This window comes from Acomys minous, assembly GCF_964271855.1.
Source record: "Acomys minous genome assembly, chromosome: 15".
In the NCBI taxonomy this organism is placed as follows: Eukaryota; Metazoa; Chordata; class Mammalia; order Rodentia; family Muridae; genus Acomys; species Acomys minous.
In genome coordinates, this window is record NC_140497.1 from 87,811,908 (window position 1) to 87,831,518 (window position 19,611).

General features: G+C 42.2%; 1 protein-coding gene across 4 annotated transcripts in view; it reads right to left on the reverse strand.

The window, feature by feature from the left end:
* Positions 1-19,387, reverse strand: part of MON2 (MON2 homolog, regulator of endosome-to-Golgi trafficking) — a 69,426-nt gene extending 50,039 nt beyond the window's left edge. For 2 of the 4 annotated variants that reach the window (XM_084759000.1, XM_084758999.1), the window contains exons 1-4: positions 18,890-19,387; positions 11,133-11,196; positions 8,967-9,002; positions 267-394 (exon numbers count right to left, since the gene is read on the reverse strand). In XM_084759000.1, the coding sequence (XP_084615126.1) occupies positions 267-394; positions 8,967-9,002; positions 11,133-11,196; positions 18,890-19,000 (339 nt within the window). In that variant the 5' untranslated portion in view covers positions 19,001-19,387. The remainder of the gene's footprint in view (positions 1-266; positions 395-8,966; positions 9,003-11,132; positions 11,197-18,889) is intronic. The other 2 variants (XM_084759002.1, XM_084759001.1) reach the window with 1 other exon arrangement.
* Positions 19,388-19,611: the final 224 nt, after the last annotated feature.

Here is a 19,611-nt window from a genome sequence, read left to right on the forward strand (position 1 = left end):
GAACTCTTGTAGTTTTCTAGTTTTCTTTCTTTCTTTCTTTCTTTCTTTCTTTCTTTCTTTCTTTTTTTTTTTTTTCTTTTCTTCGAGACAGGGTTCTCTGTGTAGTCCTGGCTGTCCTGAACTCGCTTTGAAGACCAGGCTGGCCTCGAACTCACAGAGATCCACCTGCCTCTGCCTCCCGAGTGCTGAGATTAAAGGCGTGCGCCACCATGCCCGGCAACTGATGCAACTCTTAATAAGCAACTGAGATCAAGTCTCCATACTACCTCAGACACCACTTCGTGTGACATGAGTCTCTGAATGGCGGCCAGGCACAGCTGAGTGATCTTTGGCTCCTTGGTCCCACAGCCCATCAGGAACGGCTGCACAACCTCTGAGCTGTTCTCTTTCAGCGCTGTATTCAGAAAACATACAAAATAAATTATTGGACCTCTTCATAATTAAGAATAGTTGTCTACATACTTATGACTATGAAAATTCTCGATGTAAAATAAACATCCAAATAGAAACAAGTAATAATTCAAGAACTCCAGATACTCCAGTCTTCAGCTCAATCACAGGTTGCCCAGGCTTTCCCCAACAGGAAATTTTGGAGACCTTCCCATATGTTAAATTCTCTTTAAAGACATGGATTATCACAAGTTCAGAAATTAATATTTTTCATGTTGCACAGGAAGAAAATAAATAATTCATATAACAGCAGAAATAGTAATTAAAATTGTATATACATCCTGTCCTCCATAGTTCATAGGCACACTAGATTATTTTTATATGCTATGAATGTTTGTAGCTCTACTTTCTTCAGGAAATAAACACAATTCTTTAACAATAATAGCATTATTCCTCTTATTATGGAAAGAGTATTTTAAATTAACTACTGAATACACAAACTTTTATTCCAAACTTTAATTTAACTTCTACCAACTCTAGAAGCTGTAAAGTAGCAATTAAACTGTAGATTAGGATAATACAATTAAGTTCAATTAAACAATTAAATTTATAACAAAGTTTTTTTAATTGCTTAAAGGCAAAAACAATAAATAAACCAAGTTTGTCACCTTCAGAGAAATTGAATAAAGAACATGAAATTCTAAGTAAAGAGAATTATTAAACTTAAAGGTCTGGTAGCTGTTTCTAAGGAAACAAAACTCAGTAACTACATGTATATCTAAGTCAGAAAAAAATTTTTTCTTCAAAAGAACTTGGAGGAAGTCATTCATAATCACCACTGAATGTGTAAAACCACCTCAGCCACTGTTTCTGATTGTGTTTACGGATCAGGTATGAATCCCCTCTTATGGAACAGGCCTCAAATCCAAGAGAGGACAGCTGATCTCACCTGCAGCCGTCATGCCACGATCGCACAGTTAGGCCCATCTGGCTGGATGACTGACACTGTGGACTGTCCAGGTCACAGCTAGGTAGGGACCATCTCTGGCTCTCTCCTCTAGCAACCTACATAGCACCTTCTGGCACAACGATAGCTAGCCAAAAGAGAACTTCCAGCTCAGTGCCAGCTTGGGTTCTCTACATCACAACCAAAGTGTGCAGTACCCTCTCCATTGGGTTTTATCAACTAGCTCTAGTGGGCAACCAAAAACAGTGGCAAGAGCTTCTGGTCTTTTGGGTACCCCTGAGGACTTCCCTGGCAAACAGCTCATAAGAAGGGCTCTCACACCTAGCCCTGGGGTTTTTAATAACCTTGGGCTTTTAGAAGCAACAGTACCTAGACATCCAGGATATCTCCCTTCTAACTCTCTCAACTGACATTTTTTTAATTGGCTTTCAAAGTACTAAGTTTCATATGGGTTTTTCATGCTTGCTTTTGGTCAAGCCTGTTCCCTTTCTTCCCCCATGCCCTATTCCTGCTTTCCACCCTCCTCCTCAAATTCCTCATCTGATGTCACATCATCTGTTTGGCTATCCTCCCCCCCCTTAAGGCAGCCTCCACCCAAACAGACTCTTGAGCTTCCTTACACAGATGCTCCAGGTTAAACACAAACCTACCGATTTGAAGCTGGGATGCATGAGAGACAGAACATGCAGCATCTGCCCTTCCGAGTCTGGGTTGATTTTATTTTTTGTGTTATTGGTTTTTTTGTTTGTTTGTTTGTTTGTTTGTTTATAAATAGTTTCCACCTATTTACCCGCAAATTTTGGGTAGCTTTTATTCCTGTTTTACATAGCATTTTTGACATGTATCTACTACATAACAGTGTGTATTTTTTATGATTGGTATGTATCCTGTCAAATGCATTTTTAGGTTGATATTCTTCTATTTTAAATTAATTCTTTGAGAATTTCATACATGTATCCAGTGGTTTTGGGGTTTGTTTTTAATAATAATATCAACCCTCCACTCTCTCCAGCTCCTCCTGAACCTCGCTTTCCTGGTCGCCCTTTCAACTTCGTACCTCTTGCCAAAGACACTGAGTCAAATCAGCACTGCCTTCGTCTACAACACGCCCTGAGTCAAGTGTGGGGGAGATGTGTCATACATCCATTTAGTGATGAGCATGTCACAGTTACTCTTTTTTTTTTTTTTTTTTTTTTTTTTTTTTTTTTTTTTGTATTCTGGCCATCTGTGACCCTCTGTACTAATTTACCTGCAAATTTCATAATTTCATTTTTCTTTATAGCTGAACAAAATTTCACTCTGTATTATGTACCATACTTTTATTATCTTGGGCTCTAGCAATGAACTTAGTGACTGCTGATGAGCTAACCTGTCACAAAATGCTAAACTACCTTCTAAATATTTATGTTTATAACCATACACAAATGCTACTCACTCCCAGATTTTCTATGCAACAAATGGCAGCAAATGCAGACACACAATTGCTCAAGATACAGAGAACAAGTGACAGTCAAGTGCGCAGTCCTAAACAGGTCATTTATACTTCTACCTCTAAGGCTCAAGGATGCTGTAGAAGATAGGAAGGAAAGAATGTAAAAGGAATATAGGGAGAAGGGCTGTGATGTGCCGTCTCGGCAGGGCAGGTAAGACTACACAGCATCTGTGGGACCTGCAGCAGCCCTCAGAAAACTGGGCCTGTCAGAATTCTAGCACAGATGAGGGAGAGAGTGCACATGCCCCTCCTCCTCCTCCCTGTTGAAGTATTGGCTACTGATGAATTCTGGAGGAGGAACAGTAACTATTTTTCACTGTGTACTAAGTTCCAAAATCATGGTCAAACAGATGATATTAGTTTAAACCTAGTGAGGTTAAAAAAAAAAAAAAAGGAAAAAAGACATGAATGTTTGAAAGGGAACTGTGGGGAGGTAGAGAGGGTTTTTTTGTTTGTTTGGTTTGTTTTGTTTTGGATTTTATTTTATGTACATTGGTGTTCTGCTCGTAAGTGTGTGTCCAGGCATGTTAGAGTCCCTGGAACTAGAGTCACAGACAGTTGTGAGCCACCATGTGGTGCTGGGAACTGAACTCAGGCCTTTGGAAGAGCAGCCAGTGCTCTTACCCTCTGAGCCAGCTCTCCAGCCCAGAGAGGTTTTTAGTAACCAGAATGTACTTTATACATGTATGACACTGTCAAAGAACAAATTCAATAAAAGTTATAATTTGCTTTGTTTTGTTTTTGAGACAAGGTTCTGTGTAGCCCTGGCTGGCTTTGAACTCACAGAAATCCATCTCCCTCTGCCTCCTGAGTGCTAGGATTAAAAATGTGTGCCACCATGTCCAGCAAAGACTAAAATTTTTATTTTTATGTTTTGTTTGTTTTTTGTTTTTTGAAACAGGGTTTCTCTGTTTAGTGTTGGCTGTCCTGGACTCATTTTGTAAACCAGGCTGATCTGGAACTCACAGTGATCTGTCAGCCTCTGCCTCTGGAGTGCTGGAATTAAAGGCATACGTCACCACACCTGGCTGGTGATAATTTTTAAAATGAAAAATAAGTAGTTTTCTTTTAAAATCTGATATTTAATATTTCATTTAAATCCTACTTTCAGTCTCCCAACATATGGGCTTATAGGATGACAAACTGAGGTCCTGTACTGTACCATCATAAAGTACTAATCAGCCTCCTGAGTACTGGACTAAAGGCGTGCACCACCATCGCTGTACACATAATACATTTTCTAAGAAGGAAAACAACTTTACTCACAGTAGCCGCTGGTTGGAAATGCAGCTTAGTGGTAGAGCACTTCCCTAGTATGTGCATACACACATAAACCCCAAAGACCTGAGAACAGACTTAACTAAGGCTTTAATAAAGTCGCTAGATATCCACCTACATCCAGTTCCACCAGTCACTCAGGTCAGCGGCTGGCCTTCTGTCTGCTGAGCACTTCTACTTACTAAATGTTGCTCAGGCAAATCACACCGTTCCACGGTACTAAGCTGTATCAGCGATCTTTATGAGAGTACCCATGCTGCTCATTTGAACATGACAAGATGTATGGGCCAAGACTTGGCCATGTTGGTAGCTCAGTGAAACTGGCAGTCTGTCTTCTAATGCCTAGCTCCTACTCTTCCCGCTCATTATGCTGTCATTTTATAAAGCAAATCTCATGATGATAAAAGAAGCTAAAACCAGGACTCAGTCACCCTACTGTCTACCGTCTTCCCGCTCTGGACCACCAAGAGCAGTAGGGATACCTGGCAAGAGACATTTACTATCGTGCCTCAAGTTTCTTCTGAGCCACTGGCACTCATTCTGCTTGGTTGCTGTTACACACACCTATTCACCTTGGCAAACAGTTTTACCTCAGTTTTGACAACAGCTAGAATGGCATCTTAAGTAGCAATTAAAGTCAGTTTACAAGGTATCAACACATGCTGCCAATCTGTGTGATAATGTGAACAACCATGGACAAATTCACCCATGACCCAGGAAAGGAGCTTGCACCACCAGCTTGGCCTACAACAATTCTAAGACACATCAATTTAAGTCTGTTTAAAGGTGAAAGCCCATGTATATTAGTATTAGTAAAATGAGATGTATCACAAAATGTTATATAGTTCCTATAGAGTCACGTTTATAATGCCAGATAAATTAAAGATAGCAATAAAAGTGTTTATGAGTTCTATTTTAATGTAATTCAAAGGAATTAACACATCACACTCTTTCCTCCCAAGTTATATGAGCATATAATGGTCAATGAAGTTTCAACGGTATCCAGAATAACCAACACAACAACCGCACAGATTTACCTTGTCCACGTCTTTTAAAGGACAGCTTCAAAAGCAAAAGCAAACTCACTGCCAGCAGATTACAGCTCAGTAATAGAAAACCGCTAAACCACTGAAATAAAACTTAATAAAAGAACCCTGACTTGTTACTTCCTTTAAAAGGTGACAGGTGTGCTGGGAAGCGAGAGTTGAGGTGACTCGTAGGTGAGAGGGAGCCATCTCAGTAAACAATAATTGCAGTGATATGCTATTTAAGGGAACTTTAGATAAATGTCCTCCCAGGCAGAGACACAACACTGCTCAACAATGCAAAGAAATCTTGCTTTAATTATTGTATGTTGCTCCAGATATGGGTGTGTGTGTCTTCCTAAACAAAACTTGGTTTCCATTAACATACAAAAATAATTGTGTGGGTGGGGTGGGTGTATTTTCTACCCAAGTCCTTTACTTTTTAAAATTCACATTATGTCTTTGATACATGTTTCATTTCCAAATTATATAACTGTGAGATCCAGTAATGCACTTTCACAGACCAGACATAGGTCCACCAGGTCCCACGACACTACGGACTGTCTGGTTCTGATCAATTTCACTGCATTCTGAGAGGGAGAACTAAACTACCATTTCACATGTATATCATGTGTCATGTGATGCAGTCAACAGCTCTACATCCAAATGCTCCATGTCTAATTTGTGGGACTGCTTAAGGTTCTAACAACATTAAGTTTTTTAATGAGTTCAAAAAGTCCAAAAATCTGTTTAAATTATTTGAGAATAAGATGTCAAATAAAATCATAGGAAGTCTTGTAATAAAAGTATTTTATAGGGTAAAGAACAACAGACAATTTTGGTAATTAATAATTTTGCAAAAGAAAACAGGATTACATAAAAATAAAAATAATATCTAGACAAAAATAATTAATGGTTAAAGGACCTGGTGATAATATGGCATGCATATGAAAAAAAGTATTTTTGATATATAATAGTTGAATGTTTGAAAAGGAAAATTTAGAATCATAAAAATGTGTAAAGTAAGCCAGGAATGGTGGCACACACCTTTAATCCCAGCACACAGGAGGCAGAGGCAGGTGGATCACTGTGAGTTCGAGGCCAGCCTGGTCTACAAAGAGAGTCCAGGACAGCCAAGGCTACACAGAGAAACCCTGTGCCAGAAAAAAAAATGTATAAAGCAAAAAAAATAATAATAATAATTTAATGCATACAGAAAAATATGTGTAATGTCAACGGGAGACATCAACTAAGCCCAAGATGCTAAAAAAATAATAATTCCCACAGGCTTATAGAAATAGGTTTGCAAATGTTGGTAATTATGAAGCTTTTAAACCTTTCTAGAAAAACATATAGTAATATCTTCCAAAAACTTTAAACATATTAATAGTCTTTAACTTGGTGTTTCTTTCTAGAAATTTAACATAAATAATTATAAATATAAAAATACACCTAACATAAAGAACTACATTGCACTTGCTGAAATACTGTACAAGTAAAATCATTTTAAAAGATGACATCAAATCCTTTAGCAAAAGATGAATGCGCATAAACTTTGAAAAATAAAAAAATCCAAGGGAAGATAAAAATTAATAAAAGTACATGATATTATAGACAAACTGCAACCTCGCTGGCCCAATAGATGAACATGTGACAGCTCCCATGGCTTCTAGGCTGCATCAGAACAGCCTCTGAACAGCACCTGTGCACAGGAAGCCACTCAATTATGTCCTCCAACAGTCACAGTTAATTATTTAAAATGTAAGTATGAATATGAAAAGTCTACAACTCAAACTTTCCCATAAAGCTTCTCAGGATGCCACACAATGGCCCTGATTCCCAGGATGCATTCCTTTGGCAACAGGCACTAGGGAGCCAGGGTTGTTCCTCTAAAGGGAGGGATGCATAACCTGTCATCCCCTCAGCAGGCCAGGAGCCTGCTGACTGTGCTCTCCTTGTGGCCAAGACCACACTAGACCCTCCTCTAGACCTCTGTCATGAGCTTGTCAACCTACACAACCCATATTCCTGAAAGGCGTCACATGTACTTTACAGTGAGTTTTGATGTAGTCATGTCTTAAGCTTTATTGTGCATGTGGGACTGAGTTATCACCAGGAAAATTTTTCACCAAATTGTGCTGTGCTTAAGTATGTCTAAAATAAACTACTTAGGGTCAGACTCCAAACTTTTGAACCCATACCAGCTACGTAGTCATGTTGAACTGAACTTCCTTTTGCTTGCCAATGATGGTTACTCTGCTGGCCATGGTGGTCGCAGAGACACCCTCCCCCCTTCACTTGAAGCACAGATGAAATGAGCATGAGGCTCCTTCATCTTCTTTGCAAGGCAGCCTGGCATGGGGATGGGTGGTGACTCGGCTCCTTCTACAGTGGTCTTGTAGTTCTTGGAGGAAATGCTGTAACCAACCTCAGTACATTAAGATGTGTTACACACCAAGCTTCCAGCCCCTTGACACTGTGACTCTGATGCTCCTGCAACCACAGGACAGCACATGCTCTGCTTTCTTCCTGCTCCGACACGCGGGTGCTAGGCCTCAGGACCTAAATCCTCTCCACACCTTGCTGCCAACAGGTCTGCACTGCTTCCAGTTACTCCTAACTGTGCCACAGTGACACATGAACCTATTTTGACAATGTTGTTTCACAAGAGGTCTGAAGACAACTGTGATTGCCAGGAGACAATGGGGCCAGAGAGAGTGCCTGTAGACCTTCTCCAGCCTTTATGATCAGACAACACTCCAAATGTATGCTCAAATAATATCAGGCTGGATACAAGTGTCATGATAAGTAATGGCAATATAAAAAAGAGCGAAATGCTGCCTCTAATTTTAGAAACTAAGTCAGGCCAGAAGGGAGAGCTTCGGGCAGAGGAAGTAGTGAAGGAGCAGGCGAGTGAATGGCATGCATGCGGCCAGTGAGGAGACCACAGAGGGAGTACCGAAGCCACCTCTCCTGTCATTCTCACGCAGCTGTGTTTGCTCTTTAGGGCCTTGTCGCTCTGCTCTACAGATGCTACACACGCGCAAGGCTGAGGAGACGGCTCAGCAGCTAAGAACCAATGTCAGCTCCCAGTACCAAATGGAGGCTCACAACTGCCCGTAACTAGTTCTAGGGGATCCAATGCCTACTCCTGGCCTTCTTGGCATCAGGCACACATAGTGCATATACATAGATGCAGGTAAAACACTTATACACATAAGATTTTCTTTTAAGTTTTTAAAGATATCAGAAATACATATACTGATAAATCTATATTAAAACAAATAGGTAAATTGCTTTTTATGTCAGAAAAAAAAACTGAAGTATATTTGCTCATTGTGACTTAGAGACCGTCTAGTTACTAAGGCTATGCAGATAGGAAAGGGTAAGGAAGAACTATGAGAAAACAGACAAATCACAGATAATAACCGAGCTTTACATGTATACTGACGGCAGCTGAAAGCAGCCATGGTACATGTACTCATTAGGGTTTGGGGTAAAAGTTAAGTACATAACTTTTAGAGATATTACAATTTCATATAACTTATAAAGATATTTTACAACTTCATAGATTTCCCTGCTAAAAACACACATTAAAAAGCAGAATATATAATTTTTATGTAACGCATGCTGTCTTGACTTCTAGTAACATGTAACTTAGGATAACAAATAATTTGCAACATACATCAGTCAAGTTTAAGATTAGGATCTGGCTTCATAAGGAAGAAACTTTACGTTGTTGTTATCTCTCACTCTCGGTGTCCTGAGAAAGGAGGAGGTAAAGATCTATGTATCTGACCAGCGCTGACATTACCTGGCATAGCATTTCCACTCATGTCAGCATTCATGACAGCAGTGAAAACAAAGAGAAGTACACATTAAAAGAGGATGCGCAAGAAAGGAGCAGGGACGTAAGGCAAAGACTGGTCCTGAAAGTGAGTCATTGCCCCTTAAGCTAAGAAACTACAGCTGACGACAATGATGCTGACCATCATTAAGTAGGCTTGATGATCTGATGCATGACTATCATTTCGAACATACAGAAATAAGAATTCAGCATCCTGACTCACTGCAGTGTGTCCTCAATTGTTTGAGATCTTTGACATTTGACACAGGACCAAATTAGTATCCCATAGTCCCAAGGTTTATAAAGAAATAAAAACTTCCCAGGAATGAAAACATTAGAAGTGTTCTCCGTCTTAGCTGTATTCTGATCTGAGTAGGTGGTTTAGAAACCATATCCTGACCATTGTGAACTCTTATAAGAGCCTCTGATTTCAAAATGCCATCAATGAAGTCTGTGTCTGTAGGTAGCAACTGCTATAAAGACATCATTTAAAAATACCAAGGACAAGTTTAAATGCTAATGTAGCTCCTTAAATACATGGCCCTGGAAAATATGGACAGGAAAGTGTAAAGATCTGTGATGTGAAATGTGGCTACGTGTATTATAATGAATTCAATAATCCAGCTGCATATTAAACGTTCTTATTTTTAAGACACTGGATTGTGTTTGTTTGGTTATAATTTTGTGTGTGGAGGAGTGTACCTGGGCCACAGCACTCATGTGAAAGTCAGAAAATAACCTGCAACTGTTGGTTCTTTCCTTTCACCATGTGGGCCTCCACTTAGCCATCTCAATGATTCTAAAATGTCTTATTCTTCCTTAAGCTTAATTAATTAGATATTTCACTCTGTAGAAAACTAGAACACATAGCCATTCTTTGAAGATCTTCTATCAACTATAAGAAGATCAGTGAAAACTACTTTTGAACAATAAGGATTTGTTCTTATAATATCAGCAAAGGTAAATATTTTACAACAATAATCTGACTCTACTGTAATAAGTCTCAAGTGTAAAAGTCCAGGTCATAAATTACTTTTAAGCATGCACTTCCTCACAGAGACTATGCAGTTAGCCAGCCCAACATGCCCCTCCCAAAACCTACTTGTCCACTCTTCCAGTCCCAAACACATACCTTTGCTTTTACCCTCCATCGCTACCCTCCTCCACATATAGAGAGCATTATTCCCTGCTGTGAGAAGTGTCACAAAACTATGGGAGTTTTCATAAACTGTTAAATGACAAGGAAGACACTATGGGAGAAAGAGATGACTTAGGAAAATTAGCCATAATGGCAAATTTCCTGCAAGCTGAGATCTATAGGAGACCCACTCTTGTCCAAGGTCTTTATTTTGTTTTATAATGGGGAGATATCTCTAAATTGGGAGTTCTTAAGTTTTAAATTTCAAGTTTTATGTTACAGACTGTAATCTTTCTCCTATACTAGCTGAGAGGAAAGGCTGATGGGACTGGAATTCTGTAGGCATTAGGAAGTAAAGAGTGGTTGCATACACAGCACTTGGGAGGGGAAGCTAGTGTGGAAACCCCGAAACACCATGGTGGTATACTGCAAACACCTCCAGGTTCCAAAGAAGACAAGAGAGCAGATGGAGAAGAAAAGCCATGTCAAAGAGAAGCTGACCCAGAAAACTGTCCAATGAAGGTTTGCAAACCCAGGACAAACAAACTCCTTTGTTTTCTTGTTTTCTATCTCGTGATCATGGCCCTGGTTCCAGAACTCAAAATGTCTGTCACTACTTAATATACAGCATTACTTTATAAACTGTCTAAACTGCACTAAGTAAGCATTAAGAACCAGCTTGCCAAACAACACAGTACACAAATAGAAAGTGAATACTCATTATAGGTGAAGTGTGTCACCTGAGTAGCGAAAGGTGGAGGAAAAAGCAAAGATGAATAAGAGAGTCCTTGATTCTAAGGAACTGGCAGTGTTAAGGCCTCAGCAAATACCTCTAGCAGTTTGCAATTTGGGGACACTCACATGTTCTATACCATGCATAGCACATTAGGGTGCAGGAACAAGTTGCTCCAAAAAACTGATGGCTTTCTTTTAAGGGTCTATTTAACTCGGTAAAATTTTCACCAATAATTGAATTTATATGCAAAAAAAATTACCTGCCAAAATTTCGGTGTTCCTTGCAGCTATGGTTTTAACTTTTATTATTCCCGATTCAGCAGCCTGGAGGAACAGAAATAATCAGAAAATAAAAGTCACTTTAAACTTGAATTGTGGTGTGAAAAAATAAACACAAAACCAAAAGCACAAACAGTCACTATCATCTTTGTTTTCAAACCCTCAGGAGTCCAGTGGCGGCACATGCCTGGAACATAACAAAATGTGATTGTTTGGACCATACAAGACGCAAACTGCACTTGGCGCGAAGCCTTGCTCTGTCTTAAGGCAGGCCTGGAGTGCCTGAAGACTATCCAGATGTACCTGTTCAGAAAGTAAGACGACAACAACAACCCGACGAGAAACCTTGGTTCTCCTCCTCTCTGCTCACCATCCCTCTCTCCACCTCTAACTGCAAAGGCGTGAAATTACTGTCATGAAAAATAGGGGCCAATTCTGTTCTTTCCTTTTATCTTACCTATGTGTGTGTCTGTGGGGAGCCACAGAGGTCAGAGGGAGCATTGGGTCACCTGGACCTGGAGCTACAAGTACTTGTGAGTCACCCAATGCGCGGGCTATAATCGGAACTCAGGTCATGACCAGGTATGAACACCACACACACACACACACACACACAGAGAGAGAGAGAGAGAGAGAGAGAGAGAGAGAGAGAGAGAGAGAGAGAGAGAGAGAGAGAGAGACGGGGGAAACCACATTTATCCCTAAATTCAAGGAGACACCAAAAAGACTACTGGCTGCCTTAGGTATCAAACCTACTTCATCACCCCCTGCCCCCCTTTTTTAAGTTAAATTATCATCCAAGAAAGTTCTTGGAATTATTATTCCCACTGACAACATGGTTGCTAGAAAATTTTACTAAACATGTTTCTTTGCAAAACACACATTTCAAGGTCCCCTACCACAACTGTAGTCTTACTTCATGCCATAGTAACCTATGTAGTCTGGAAATTGCTGGAGGAAATGAGGTCTTCTGAGACATCTCTCTATCGACCCACAAAGGCTGAGAGGTGTGAGGAAAGCATCTCCCGCTGGGGTGGCGGCTAACCCGATGCTCACCAAGCTGGAAGACTGAGGCAGAACTCATGGAGTTCTGAGCCAGGCTAGGCTCTACATGAGACACCTGCTCAGAGCAAAAATGGCAACAGAAAGCTCAGAAGAAACAGCTCAGCAGGTAAGAGCACTGATACTCTTTCAGAGGACCTGAGTTCAAGCAAACCTGTAACTCCAACTGCAGGGAATACAACAGTCTCTCCTGCCCTCTGTGGAAATGTATACACATGGTGTGCAGACAGACGAGCAGGCAAGACACCCACACATATGAGAGTAAACAAATCTTTTATACTTTTAATAAAGCTTTCAAGTATTTCCTACGATAATCACTCACTGTATGTATCAACTGTAAGTATGGTTAATTTTTCTCTTGAGTTGAGTAGGAGGGGAGGGCGCTGCCAGTTCTGAAGACCTGAAGAGATGACATGGGAATTAAAGATGCGTCTCTTTTACTCACTATACTTTCCTGATTCCTTTCTCAAAACCTCCCAGAAGAGTCTTGGTCTCATTCTGACTCCAAAAACTCCTTACCAATCTCATAATTTTATGAGCTTAATGATGTTTAAAGTGCTTAAGAATCCTAAATTATATTTCTGAAATTGACGCATATCCTAAGCAGCAAGACTTACCAACCTGAGTATTTACATTTACATTCAAGACGAAAGAAAGAAAGAAAGAAAGAAAGAAAGAAAGAGGGAAGTCACTGCTTTCCTCCAGTAACCCTGTCTCGCCTTGCTCACATCCTCACTTATTTCTAGCAGCAGCAGCCATCTGGTCCCTGACCATGCATGCTCGCTTCCTTCTATCTCACAAACACTGATCAGAATCCCAGTCTGTTTCGCTAGCCACCTTAGCGTTTTCCCTCACCTCTACACTTCAGTTCAAGCTTACTTTCTCTACTATCATGTCCTCCAGTCGTTCAGCCTCACCTGTCAAGGAGTCACCAGCATCCACCCCTATTAGCACTTCCCGAATAAGAGCTGGGGATGCGGTGGATGGCAGTGTGCTGCCTAGCATACACACGATCTTGGGTCAATACTAACAGTGCAAATGAATGAATGAACAAATGAAGTGTTTCTCAGAATCAAGCAGCATAAAGAAATCTTCAAAAAGGAACTATTTACTAGAACTGCTGAAGCACTGACAAAAGAGCTCGCTCCTGGGCAGGAGGGGTGGCCTAGTCATAGAGTGCTTCCCATCACACAGGTTAAGCATGAGGAGACACTGGGAAGAGCACCCCCTGGGTTGGAGGTGTGGCTTAATTCCCAGCTGAAGTGGGGAAACAAGCAGACCAAGAAGAAACTCTATAGCTCTTAAAGTTACAGCGTCTACACACCCGACAAATACAAGCCCCAAATCTCACAAGTTTATGTGCCAATGCTGTGCCAACACCACGGGGACCCTTCAGCGCTGTGATGAGGGTTCTTTTGATTTACGCACTGTTTTAGCATCATCGGGGACACACTCCTTTATGTGACGGCTGTTAAATGGCTTTCACCTTTGCTACTATCTAGGCCTTGCACTGGGAGAGCTTTACTCACCCATTCCACTATATCTGTTTCTTTATATCTCCTTCCATTGCTAGTGCTTATCACCCCTCCTTTTAAATACGCAATAAAGGTTTCTAAATGAAAAGGTAACAGAGTATAAGATGGAAACTCAAAAGAAGGTGCCCCACTAAAAGAAAAATCCATCAACTCCGACCAGAGTCACAAGGCTACTAGGTTTACAGTTTATCACTCTCATCTTGGCTCTTGCCTGTTGCAGTGAGAGGTTCGTCCTCAAGCGGCCTCCAATCTGGGCAACAAAAATAACTGCAGTTATTCAACACCTCAGAATTCCCATGATACTATCTAGAAAGAGAGCAGAGTCTCTTTTGGTAGATTTTGATGTGGAAACCTATTTATTTACTTACTTACTTACTCATTTTGATATGCATATATGCATCTACATTAGCATTGTGTTGTGACGTAGAGGGGAGAGGTGGAGTTTTTTAAGTGTGCATGAGTGTTTTGCCTGCATGCCTATGTGCGCCATGTACAAGCTTATTACCTATGAAGGTCAGAAGAGGGTGTAGAATCCTCTGCAACTGGAGCCATGGATGGTTGGGAACCACAGTGTGGGTGCTAAGTGTGCTAATTTGATTTACTTATGTCATTCCTGTGCATCAAAAGCCAGGAATAATGTTTAGCACTGGTGTAGGATAGTACGTGATGCCAGAAACGACCAGGGGCAGCAGGAGAGAAAGGACAGCCACACAGCAGCAGCATAAGCAACAGTGAGAAGGAGGAACAGGGAGCGAGAGCCGGCCCAGCAGGGCAGAGGTCAACCACAGGAAGTTCTATCCGAACTATGTGGGAGATATTCTGGTAGCGGTGTTGCACGGGCTGATGGACGCACACTGGAGTGGATGACACAGATAGAGCCACTAGCATCACAGTAGGGCCAAAGCAAGGGGAGCAGGCGGCATACAGGAAGAGTATCAAGAAAGCTTTGACGACAAACCAGGACATGCTCACACATAAAGAACAGGACTCCTGGGAGAGGAGACACACGGACAGCGTGCTACAGAAATCAAAATAAGAAAGCGTCAAGCGGGAAAGTATGGTCCACAGCAGTAAGTAATGGCACAGACACACGATAGGAAGAGTGGGGCATCTGTAGAATGCAGAGGTGGGTACATAGGGAGTCACACCCAGTCCCTCCACGGTCCAACTTTACTCTCTTACTGAGCCCCTCTAACCTCCTCTGTATAATAGGAACTATTCATTTACTCTACTCTCTTCTTTCCTTGAGACAGTGTCTTGGTTATGTAGCCCAGGCCAGCCTGAAACTATATAGACCAGGCTGGCCTCAAACTCAGAGACCTGCCTACCTCTCTGCCTCCCAAGGGCAGTGGGTCATATTACACCTGGCTTAGTTTTCTTCTGAGACAGAGTCTTGTTATGGAGCTCAGTCTAGTGTGGAACTTGAAATCCTCCTGCCTCAGCTTTCTGCGTGCTAGGTTCTAGGTATGCCTAGCTATAAAATATTTAAGGTGGTATGTTAAAAGATGCAAAGCTTCCCACACTGTTGTACAGATTATATTTTATGCAATCACATTAACTTCATGAAAATAAAGGTAGTTTTTTTGTTTGTTTGTTTGTTTGTTTTGGGTTTTTTTGCTATGTTTTACACTTAAGAGACTAAGAAACTGCTCTAGACTTTCACTATTAAAACAACCTACATTGTACTTGGTTAAAAGTAAGCTATCTTGGGCTGGAGAGCTGGCTCAGAGGTTAGGAAAACTAGCTGCTCAGCAGATTGCTGTGAATTTGAAGCCAGCCTGGTCTACAAAGTGAGTCCAAGACAGCCAATGCTACACAGAGAAACCCTGTCTCGAAAAACCAAAAGAAAAAAAAAAAAAGAATACTGGCTGATCTTCCAGCGGTCTGGGGTTCAATTCCCAGCATCTACATGGCAGCTCACAACTGTCTGTAACTCCAGCTCCAAGGGACCTGACACCCTCTCACAGACATACATGCAAGCAAAACACCATGCATACAAAAAGAAAAAGAAAAAAATCATCAAAAAAAGGGGGCAGGGAGCTGGAGAAATGGTTCAGAGGTTAAGAGCACTGTCTGCTCTTCCAAAGGTCCTGAGTTCAATTCCCAGCAACCACATGGTGGCTCACAACCATCTATAACGTGATCTGATGCCCTCTTCTGGCCTGCAGGTGTACATGCAGACAGAGCAGGAGAGAGAAAAAGGACTCAGGTTGATTTTATGTCATAGACAGTATCTTTTATTTCCAGGTCATCAAAGCACAGTGTCATGAAGTAATCAATACAATGCAAGTACTTATTAAGTAGTTGTCTCTATTCTTATGTATTTCAATACATAAAGCCTGAATTCGTTCTGTTATACTTGGACAGCCATGGGGGCCTGGGGGATAATAACAGTGCATTATAAACACATCACTAAACGGTTTACAACTAAGCACTGCTCTAGCCTCCATTCTTCACTGGGAAATGGTCCTGAAAACAAGGCCTGACTCCATCCAGAGCCAAGAACCTTAGCCCGAGAGCCCAAATAAAGAATACAAGAGAGCCCTGCTGTGGCAATACAAGGCATTCTATCACCAGATCTTTAGCAGCCATCAATTAACATAGAACAAAAACTCTGCTCTGGAAAACTCTGCCACTGGGATCTTCTCATTTAGGCAAAAAAATCTATGCCAAGGTGCCAATGAATAACAGAAAGCTGCAAAGTACACAGCCTGGACACACTATTTGTAATTTATGATGTATTGGTTCTGTGCTATCAAAAAGAGAGACAGGGTCTGCAAGATGGCTCGGTAGTAAAGGTGCTTATCACCAGGCCTGACAGTGTGAGTCTGCATGTATGTGCATTTTATGGTGCCAGTGATGGCCAGAGGAAGGCATCTGGTCCCCTTGGAATTACAGAGGGTTTAGAGGCCTCCAAGGGGTGCTGGGAATCAAACAGGGTCCTCTGGAAGAGCAGCCAGTGAGTGCTCTTAAGCTACTGAGCCCTCTGCCCAGCCCCAAGTAAGAAACTGTCACTCAGCAAATCTTTGTGGAACATGCGCCATATACAAGATCATATATTAGAGGCATCACAAGGATGATTTTTGCCGTCACTGCCAAAGCTGCAGCAATCACTGTGCAGCTACCCAGCCAGTGCCTAAGCAGAAACTAAGGAGCTTTAACGAAAGCGCCAGGAAGAGGAATGGAGTGAGTTCTACAATTTTGTAAGTTACCTGTTGGAAGAGTGGATTTTTCCCCCAATAAAAATACCATAGAAGTAGCAATTAAAGTCTCAGGTTAACCCACAGAGGCCTATAGCATAGAGGAGCCAAACTCTTAACATGATTTACTAGAACTGGGAACAGCCACAGTTCTACAAATGATTGCTGAGATTACAGTAGGATTAATGTTTTCTAAAAGTAAAGTAAAGAGAAGCTCGCTCTCTCTCCTCTCCTAGGTGTGTGTGTGTGTGTGTGTGTGTGTGTGTGTGTGTGTGTGTGTGTGTTTTCAGGGGTGCGGATGATTCAACAGGATTGCACTCTCTAGCCCCAGGAAGGCCTCAAACCCACGTCTATCCTCCTGGGTGCTATAATTACAGGTGTGACCCATCACACCTGGTAAAACACCTTAATTCTTAAAAAATTACTTGCTTTAACTTTCAACAGAAAGATGATATAGAGACAACAAAGAAAATCAATACCGAAGCAAGTTGGTGTATATCTGAAATAAAACACAGTATCTTCCTCAAACTGAAATCTGTGGTCTCCATCCTCAGGAGTAGCTCATTAAAGAAACTGGAATTCATGAAGACAGGCAGAAGCAAGAGACAACTTAAAGGTTCCTTACAAGTCTAAATTCTAAACTTTACCAGTCAAGTTTTAATTATAAAACTTTTTACAATAAGAATATAGTTTCAAGTAAAAAAAAAATATGAACTCAGTTGGTAATTTTAATAGCAAATAGTATGTTAAATTGCAGGCATACTAAGCTATATTAACTAGGAAATAAAATTAAGTGTGTTTACATATCTTTGAACTATGTTTTAAAATTTTTTTAGACTTATTCATTTTTGTCTTATTTGTATGAGCATTTTGCCTGTTTGTATGTTTGTGTACCACATGGGGTCGGATCACTGGACTGGAATTACACATGGTTGTGAGCCACCATGTCGGTGCTGGGAATTGAACCAGTGACCTCTGACAGAGCAACAAGTACTCTTAACCGCTGAGCCATCTCTCCAGCCCCCCTGAACTGCATTATTTTCAAAAATGTGAAAGGACAGTTTTTTAAAATATTTCAACAAAAATCGAATATTAAGAGAAAAAAAAGTCAGGGATGGTGAGTTAAATAGTGATTGAATTAAAATTTTCAATTCAGTATCTGTAAATTTTTACTGGCATACATTAAGCTGAGTTTCTTTACTGATGCTTTTCCTGTGAGTCATCACCTCATCACCATTATCATCATCTTGGTTTTTTGAGACAAGGTCTCTTTATGTAGCCCTGGCTGTCCTAGTGTCCACTCTCTCAGATCTACTTGCCTATGTCTGCTGACACTCAACGTTTGGCCACCACATCTGGCCTCTCATAATCTTATAAAACCACATTTCCACCCTATTCTTCAGCTGAAAACAAACAAAACTCAGGTGCTAAATTCAGGTGCATTCGTTTTGCAGAGCGTCCCAATACAACACTGCAGAGGGCTTAACGTTAATTACTGCAAGCCTTGACCATTTGCTGCAAAATTAAATGCTCTCGTTTATTGCGACTGGGACTGAGAGCTAACACTTGGCTGAATAACACAGCCAAGAAGGAAATGTTTCCAGGTGAGTGACATACATACACTACGTACATGTACGCCTGGAGTTCAGATTCCGCTACGGTGACGGATACTCATTTTTAGGAGCAATAAACCTGACTCCATTCACTGAGTCGGCTCACTCCGGGAACTTCATTCCGAAATAAACACGTTAAGAGAATGGAAGAAATCAAATTTCCATACAACTCTCCAAGGAATTTACAAACAGCATTTGTGAAACAATCACCGACTTAAATCTACTGGTGGAATGAAAATTAGGATAGGGCTGGGGAGATCAAGGGACAGATCTATATAAGACCGGGGATGTGCTCGCAGCGTCTCCCCTGACGTCGCCTGATGCGTACCTCCTTGACAGGTGGGAATTTTTTCTTGCATTCTAGCGACAAGGCCCGCAAGTCGCTCTGCATATTCTCCAGCAGCTTCTTCACAGCCTCGGGGCTGTTGGTGCCGGACATGGTCCTCCCCCCAGGTCCTAGCCGATCAGCTGGCACTGTCGGCTCCTAGGGCGGCGGGCAGCGAGCCGGAGGCCAGGACTCCGCGGGCGCACGGCCGGGCCTGGGCTGCGCCCCCGAGGCGTGCCCGAGCTCCCCTCCCCGCCGCCCCGCACCGCCGACGGCTGCTCGCACAGATCTGCCCGCAGCCGCCCCGCCCCGCCCCGCCAGGCTTCCCCAGCGCCGGCCCAGGAGCCCACCGCACCGGCAGGTCCCTCCCGCTGCCGCGGGGCCCGGCCACGGCGGGCGTCACCGGCCGCGGAGCTGGCCAGAAGCTTCAGCGATGCCCACCCCGGGAGCCCAGACTCGCAGACGCCATTAGCCGAGTCGCCCACAATTCCGAGCGCGGCCCCGACACGTCAGCCGCACTTCCGGGCTCCGGGCCCCGCCCCCGCACTGGCCAATCAGGACGCGAGTGGCTGGGGAGGCGGGGCCGAGCGAGAAGCCGGGACGCGCTCCAGCTGTACAGCGCGGACCCCGCCCCCGGCGTCCACGCAAGTTGCCCGCACGGCTGCGCAAGCGCATCCTGCTTCCCCCCCCCCCTTTTTTTTTTTGACCAGTAACCTGGAGCTAGC